The 8915-nt window shown below is 34.5% G+C and overlaps 1 protein-coding gene and 1 pseudogene across 1 annotated transcript; one reads left to right on the top strand and one right to left on the bottom strand.

Annotated features, from left to right (window-relative positions):
• Positions 1 to 4141: 4141 nt before the first annotated feature.
• LOC108460963 (chlorophyll a-b binding protein 151, chloroplastic-like) lies at positions 4142 to 5473 on the top strand. The gene is made up of 2 exons (XM_017760727.2): positions 4142 to 4368; positions 4631 to 5473. The coding sequence occupies exons 1-2, from the start codon at positions 4223 to 4225 to the stop codon at positions 5280 to 5282; spliced, it is 798 nt and encodes a 265-aa protein (XP_017616216.1). The 5' UTR covers positions 4142 to 4222; the 3' UTR covers positions 5283 to 5473.
• Positions 5474 to 5601: 128 nt separating this feature from the next.
• On the bottom strand, positions 5602 to 6809 carry LOC108473569 (pentatricopeptide repeat-containing protein At1g08070, chloroplastic-like; annotated as a pseudogene).
• Positions 6810 to 8915: the final 2106 nt, after the last annotated feature.

Raw genomic sequence — 8915 nt, 5'->3', positions numbered from 1 at the left:
ATGGGATGATTATGACACTCTCAAATGTCAGGTATGTACCTGATTTACGAAAGAATCTCATCTCATTGAGTATTTTAGACTTGAAAGGATGCAGAATCAACATCAAGTCGAGTGGTATTAATGTATCTCGTGGAGCTCTCATTTTGTTAAAAGGTAAAATAATCGGCAGTCTTTATATTCTAGAAGGTTCTACAGTGACCGGTGAAATCGAACATCCCTCGTCCATTATGGAGTCGAATTCAACTCGTTTGGAGTAGAGGTAACTTGGTCATAATAGGGAAAAAGGTATGACTGTTTCATTGAAGAGAGGTTCTCTTTGGGATGCAGGTTTTGAAAAGTTAGTGCACTGTGTTCATGAAAATCTGACTCGGGTTAGTTTTGATTTGGTAGTGTACAAGTCGAAAGAAGTCTTCCAGTTTCTAAGCACAAATTCAACTCAGTTTACTCCTTGCATAGTTCAAGATATGCTCGTGTTCAAGATATGCTCGTGGCGGGCTTTGGCAAAGATGGCGTTGTGGAAATATGAGTCAAAGTGGAGATTTTTAAATATGACTCCTATTTTCAGTCAAATTTGAGAAATAATCTTTTAGTTAAACTCTGTTTATTTGTTTCAATCGGACATTGATTAGTTTAAATTATTTTATTATTATTTGACCTATGAATTTAGCCTATAAATAGGCTCTTTTACAACCTTAGAAAATACACCCGTTAGATATTAGAACTCATAACACATTTAGAGAATTTTGTGCTTACGTTTTGAGGGTTCTTTGTTTTCGGGTTTTCGGGGTTTAGTTTTATCTCCATCTTTTGTGCTCTTCATTCTTTTGCAATTATAATATAATTATCTTTGCACGTGGTTTTTTATCCTCTTTGGAGGGGTTTTGCCACGTTAAATTTGTGTGTTCAATTTCTCAATTTATTCCGCTATTTTTTTACTTGTTGCTTAATCGGGTCGATCCTAACAGATAAAAATACAAGTTATAAACAACTTTGAAATATTGTTATTCTACTAGAAAAGAGTTAGAATTTATTTCTAAGTATAAATTCTATTTTCCAGAAATAACAACTAATTTTTTTTTTTTGCCTTTCAGTTTCTATAAGCGAGATTTACTTTCCTGCTGAAAGTAAAAAAAAAAATGTTTTTAGTTCTATGTTTGATTTATAATTGTTGGAGCCCACACTAGAAACAATTTGTGGTACGAGAAATAGTGGAGAAGGTTGTTCAATTGAAAGCCTGAAACGTCAAAGATCCGTCTCACTCAAAGCAGAGGTAATTTTTGGAAAAAAAAATTAGTGTTATGAGTATTACAAACTAACTCGATTTTTAATTTTATTTTTTCGTTATACAAGAAAACTATTCCGAATCGAATATTTTTCAACATTTACATGCATTAGAGTTTTGATATCGTATATGGCTCAAGTGTGCAATTCTTGTTTTTTTTGGAGGAATACCTAGTGTGTTTGAAATGTCATCCATGTATCCAAATTTCTTTTTCCATGTTCGATCAATTAGGGCAACATTTAAATGGCAATTTTTAAAGTGGTGTGACAAATGAAATTTTATATGACTGGTGTGGTTTGATGGAAGCTTAATTCGAAATGTGACATTAAGATATATATGAATTGATGATTATTGTTTATATGATTTATATGTTATGAAGTGTTAACATATTTGTTGTTTTGAGCATGTTTGAATTGCTTGAAAGGATTTATATATAAATTGTTAGTATGCCTATTGTCTATTGTTTATTAAGCATGTATGGTGTATTTGGATTTCGAGTGCACAATTAAGCTTTTGAGAAAAAGTTGAGCGTGCAGATTTTTTCCATGCGCGGGTTACAAGGAGATTGGAGGTTGATTTCCATATTTGTGCAGCAACAATATAAGGAGTTCTCAACGAGTCTACTTAATTTGTAAAGACTTTTGGCTTTTTAGTAATCTATGGCATGTACTTGTCTAATTACGCTTTAATCTTATCAATTGGAATTTTTATTTGGAATTTTTAGTTTTTTCTTTTTTTTAAATCTTTTGGCATATTGATATTTGTACGGACACATTATAGTGACTTTTGGTACTAATTTTTATGTGATTTCTAATGATATGTTTGAAATAGCAAGTCTTTTTTTACTAGCATGACTAAAATTTGATTTGATATGTTTCTAGGCATGAATTTATATGTTATGGTGATGTTTTAGTATGTCTAACTTCCTGAATGTATTAGGTAACATGTTTAGGATATTTAAAGGCATGATTGCATGACATTTTTTATTTTACTACATTTTGTAAGCTTAAGTCTCGAGATAAGATAAACATGTTTCAAGACGTGAAACATTACTTAAACTGTACATTTTTAAGTGCATGTTTGAAGATATAGAGAGCTAAGTCTCGGCACATACAAGCAAGTCTCAAAATATTAGGACTTGTCTTGATACTTTGGCCTGTATTGAGACCTGACTCCTCATTTGATTAATTTTGGCCCTAGAACTTTGTAATAAGGCCATTTGAGCTTGATTTTCACTAATATTGATATGTAATCATCTAAATTGTTGTGTAACATGTTTTTAACTCAAATTTATATGCATTTTGACTTTAAGTTTGATTGTTTGAGTTGCTTCAGCAATGTATGTGATGCTATATATTCAGTCGTCTTTACAGATCAAATGTAGAGTGTTTCATGTATTTTTAATAATTGTATTAAATTTATAAAAATGAAATCATTAAAAATAGAATAATTTAGGTTATAGAAAACTAAGCAAATCCTAAAAAAGAAAATTCATAAACTAAGGTGATACTATTTTAGTACAACCATTATAGGGATGCTAATCATTCTTTACCCATAATTATACTCTTGAATCTAGATCTTTTAAGTAGATCGAGTTCATTTTTTAGGATTTTCCTTAAATTAGTTCTAAAATAAATCATTCCTAACGTAATTAATTAGTGAAGACTCTAGCTATAATTTCCATGTCTAACTTATTAGAAATAACCAACATCTATTCGTAACACTAGCTTATACAAATTGTAAAATTTTAAAAATGAAACTTGTAATTATCGTATTGTCTATCATAACTTACTAATTTGTTATAAATTGGTAATGACTATTTTATCTATCATTTACTACAATATTATTAATATATCACTACAATCTATATAATTATTTGTTACTATATTAAGTATCTAATAAATATTTTACAAATTTAAGGGTCTTAGTAAAGGATTATTTAGGACGTTAAGTGAATTGTGCTTTAACATGTAAATTAAAATAATTTCAAAACTTAAAATTATAATTAAAATATCATATTACAAAAATAGATATTAATAAATAGAGAAGTTACTTATTTTTTATTAATAGATTATATAATTTATATAGGTCTAATTATGAAATTTATTATTACGTTGTCAATAATTTAATTTAATTTTATAAAAATTTTAGTTATAATTCTACTTTGATAAACATCTTTTAATTAAAAAATGTAATGTAGACATGATTGTGAGCCACCCTATTAAGTTATCATAATTTCAAACTCAAATATGTATTAATAGTTGTATCCTAAAAGATGATTATGTTTTTAAGTGTACAACTTTTAAAAGTTATATATAAATTTTCTATTAGATATAAATTTATTATAGTTTTATCTATAAATTAGTAAATTTTATTAAAAATCAATCTAAAAGGTTTAAAATTTAATTACTTAATTAACCAACTTTATTTTTTTGTATATTTAGTTCATTTATATTTAAATAAATTAATAAAATTATTATGCCAAACTCTATTCTTACATATTTATTAATTTAAATCTAAATAAAAATATATATGTATATATATTTAAATTGAATAATTTTGTTTATTTTAACCTTTTAAAAGATATTTTTATTATTCACTAATAGTTGCTTATATCTATACGGATGATACAAGAGATACTAGAACATGAGAAATATTAGCAGAGTTAAGTGGCTATATATGTGGCTTTAGCTTCACCACCAAAAACATCAACAAGATTTTTCCAAATCCACGAGGCATAAAATCAACCTATACAACTCTCCAAAAAATCCAATTGCAAATCCACACCAATGCAGCAACCAATAGACTGCTGCTGACATGTACATTTCCTGATCCACAACATCTTCTCATTTCCATTATAACCCCTTCTCTCCTCCAAACCAAAATAGACTACAATAACCATCGGCAAACAAACCAAGTCAACCTAAAGCCTTAGGCACCATGGCAACCTCTGCTATCCAACAATCTACTTTTGTTGGCCAGACCGCTTTGAAGCAGTCCAATGAGCTCTTACGCAAAGTCGGAGCTTTCAATGGTGGTCGTGTTACCATGCGCAGAACTGTGAAAAATGCCCCTACTAGCATCTGGTATACTTTTGTTACTACTTCCTAGTACTAACTAGTAGCATTTTGTTATAAGGATCTTTTCAGTCTAGTCATTGATGGTTAACCCAAATATTGTGAAACAACGGACTGTAAAAAATTCAATTTGTACAGTACATTCTAGCAGCAATCTGCCTTATTTTAAGCCATACATTTAAAGAGAAATAACATGTACAAGCGAAATCATGCAACTGAACTATATTTCTGCTTTTTGATCTGATTACCTACGGTTTGGTTTTAAAAACAGGTATGGCCCTGACCGCCCAAAGTACTTGGGTCCATTCTCAGACCAAATCCCATCATACCTGACAGGTGAATTCCCTGGTGACTATGGGTGGGACACTGCTGGGTTATCAGCTGACCCTGAGACATTTGCTAAGAACCGTGAGCTTGAAGTGATCCACTGCAGATGGGCAATGCTTGGTGCCCTTGGTTGTGTCTTCCCTGAAATTCTTTCAAAGAATGGAGTTAAGTTCGGAGAGGCAGTTTGGTTCAAAGCTGGATCTCAAATATTCTCCGAGGGCGGCCTTGACTATCTTGGCAACCCAAACCTTATCCATGCTCAGAGCATTCTTGCAATCTGGGCATGCCAAGTTGTGCTCATGGGATTTGTTGAAGGATACAGAGTTGGTGGGGGACCACTTGGTGAAGGACTGGACCCAATTTACCCAGGTGGTGCTTTCGACCCACTTGGACTGGCTGATGATCCTGATGCGTTCGCAGAATTGAAGGTTAAGGAGATCAAGAATGGCCGCCTTGCAATGTTCTCCATGTTTGGATTCTTTGTCCAGGCTATTGTCACAGGAAAGGGTCCCATTGAGAACCTCTTTGACCACCTTGCCGATCCGGTGGCCAACAATGCATGGGCTTATGCCACTAACTTTGTCCCCGGAAAATGAACTTAGATTATAGATACGTCTCTGAAAGCTGTAACATTAATTACTATGTAGTGTCTGTTGCTGTGTACTGATGTAATTCACTGCTAGTCTTTTGAGCTGTTGTATCATTAAAGCCATATCCTTTTTCCCTGAAATAGCACCTTTCTTGAAATGAGATGAGATCATAAATCAAATGTTTTATTTTGTAGTAAGAGGCTGCTTCAGTTTGTTGATATAAATAAAGCGCAAGAAACATATCTAGCCATTTCTATAAACCCTCAAAAGTGATGACAAAACACAACCTGAAGACCTTAAAGTTATCATGGGGGTCTTCCCTTTCAGTCCTGTTGAAAGATGGCAATAATACCAGCCAACATCTGAGGTAATCACCAAAAATATTTGCAAGAACACAATCCATCTTTCAAATGATGAAACCGGCTATTATCTCTAACAATAATCTCACGACTATAGATTTTAGAAAGCAGTTTAGTGACGGAATGGCAATCACTACAAACACGAAGGTTCTTCATGATGCGGATGGGACATCCAGCTTCAGTGTTGATGAGACCAAAGGCAATAGCCAACCTCTCACTATGGTTTTCCAATTCTGCTTCTTTCTCTTCCTCCTCTTCGATATACAACAACACTTGGCTTGTGTCAGGAACATGTCCTGCCAATTACAACTTCTCTCCCATCTCAGCCAATTTGGAATAAATTTCTTTTGTTTCCGGATGTGATTTATCTCCCACAATAAAGTTATTAACCACACATTTATGCTCTATTGAACTGCAGCCGGGATCTTTTCTTAATCCTCTCTTCTTCATCATTTCTCTTACCTCAGAAACTTTCTCCCACTCACCTGCTAGATCATACATATTAGAAAGGACAACATAACCACCAGTAGTCTCTGAGCCAATTCAATCAAATGTTGAGCAGCATATTCACCTATTTTTGTGTTTCTATGGTTCCTAGCACCACTAAGCAATGTCATCCAGATTACTTTGTTTGGTCTCATGGGCATTTCTTCAATGATATCTTTTGCTTCTTCAAGACAACCAGCTCGGCATAATATGTCCACCAAACATCCATAATGTTCTATAGTAGGTTTAATTCCATATTCATTTATCATCGTATTAAAATATTTAGCATTAAGCACACCAACAAAAGTTATAGCATTAGGCTTCGCATCAATTCTGCGCATTTCAAGAAAAAGCTTCAGAGCATGGTCAGCCATGCCATGAGTACTCAAGCCTACGATTATAGCAGTCCAATGCCCCAGCTTTTTGTGGCTTATTGTCCAAAAAACAGTTACCGCACTATCAATATATGTTTTAATATTATCAATACTAGAACAAATTTATTCGAGACTATAACTTGTCTTTTCTTAATACATACATAGTGTACGAGCCAGAACCGCACCTTTTCCAGCAATGGATGACCAGACTTGAGGGTGCAAGGTGAACGAACACTCTTTTCCGATAGTGGTTGGGTACCATAAAGCCGTGGCAATGGGCTCAATGTTTCAATGACGGGTTTCGATGTAATCATATGACCACCAACTTGGTAGAGGCAGTTAACTCCGTATTGAAGAACACACGATATCTTCCGATTTTATTTGTGTTCTCGGCTATGTTCTCAGGTTGGCTACCTTGATGTCAAGAATGGGGCTGAAACAAGTCAACCAGATTAATGCGGGACACGTGTTTGTCGAAGATGCCAGGGATGCAATGGATGCGAACAATTGGAGGGCGAGGTCGATAAATATAAAAACATATTCACAACAGTCTAAAACATTTCAAGTTACAGAGACCACCGATCGTTGACCTGATATCCCATCTAGGTCCTAGGAGTTGATTTCTGAAACAAACGGTGCGATTGTGGGAGGTTCCAAACACTTCATTGTCCTTGTGTGCATGTCATGACAGTCTGTGCTCGCGACTCGTTCAATGTTGAACAGTTTATCGCTGAGGTGTATACTCTCAAGCACATGTTGCATGTTTGGGAAAACGAGTTCCCCATCTTACTTGATTTGTCTATATGTGAGGTGCCTACAACTACTTTTGAGCTTGTCCTGGACAAGAGGTAGCGTAGTAATCCGAAAGGTTATCCGCAATCAACCAGAATCCATAATAAAATGGACATTAGGGAGAAAACCAATGGAAAGCTTTGTGGCCTGTGCAGATTAGCTGGGCATAATCAGAGTAAATGCTTACAACGAACCTACCATATAGGTCAATTATCGCAATCAGGTGGAAATTGAGCCAATGTACTCCACTGCATCTAATTTATATTACAATGTTTGTAATTTTGCATTTATATTATAAAGTTTGTATTTTTTTCATTTATATTACCAAATATATATTTTTGCATGTATATAAGTCGATAATTTATACCTTAGACCATCTCATTTAAATTTAGTACCAAAAAACCTGAAAGTTAAGTAAAAAATGAGTTTAAATGCCCAAATTTTACTACAATTAAATACATACAAACTTGATCATTGAAATGAAAAAAACCCTAAAAATTGATAGTTTGATGGTGTGGTCCTAGGGGTAAATTGTTGTGGTGGTTGGGTTCACGTTGAGGGTGCTCGCGGTGATCAATGTAGTCCTCACCCAAACCTGAGGGTGTGTTAAAAATAGTGGAAAAATCATATACCCCAAACATTTGTTTGGGAGGAGCAAAGTATTGCAGTGGTAAGGGCTGAAGATATCAAACGTCATCGATGATATCGAATCAGGTATATTAGAACCGGATCCGAGAAACCCTGAATGATATCAGTAACCTGATGAGCCCGGAAAATAGTCATCGACCCCTAGGTCTAGATGATAAGAACTATCCCCAGACCGTGTATGAGACCTTGGGGGTTTGGGCGTTGGCTCGGGTTCGGACGAAGGCTCTGGCTCGAGTACAGGAGACAAATGTAGAAGGGGATGGGCGGGTTGCCCAAGCCGTGGTATGTGTAGGCGAACTACAGTCGATTGCCCACTAAATAAATAGGGTTTCCCCTTCTTGGAGTACCATAGTATGTATTGTAACGAGGGTTGCAAATCAAATGAAAGATCCATCTGAGGTCTCCACCCTAACAAGTTGTTCCACACTGCAATATATTGTTGATGCACTACTGCCCAATTATTTCCCTATTTTTCCCTCTTATTAATCCTGTGAATCTTCCCCAATTGCACTGGCGGTACCGAGATATACTATATGCATCTGAACTATAAGAGTACTCGATCCCCATTATACCATTCCACTATCTAGAAATTGAAAATGGCTGCGTTAATACACCATAGGTGTGAATGGATGTGGGCAAATGAGGGAATCACAGCCATAATTTGCAGGAAGGAATAAGACATCCAGATGAACTGCACAATTAATAACCTGGTTATATTAACATGGTTAGAGTAAGATATATAAAGTAATTACATGTCACGAATATTGGAATAGCTTACCCTTTCCCTAACATGTGTTTCAATCATCAGACGATATATTGGAACCATGTATGTCCTCCCGATACCCAGATTAGTACTCCATCTACGAAAACAAAAACTTGTTAAAATAGTATCATTAGAAAAAAAATGTCAAATAATTGTTATAATTGGACAAATTGTGTCACCTATTCACGAGTGGAAATACATATGCTTGGTGACTAAT

The sequence above is a fragment of the Gossypium arboreum genome, chromosome 7 (genome assembly GCF_025698485.1).
Source record: "Gossypium arboreum isolate Shixiya-1 chromosome 7, ASM2569848v2, whole genome shotgun sequence".
Lineage (NCBI taxonomy): Eukaryota > Viridiplantae > Streptophyta > Magnoliopsida > Malvales > Malvaceae > Gossypium > Gossypium arboreum.
The sequence above is the reverse complement of the archived record's forward strand: the minus strand, read 5'-3'. Positions and strand labels throughout refer to the sequence as shown.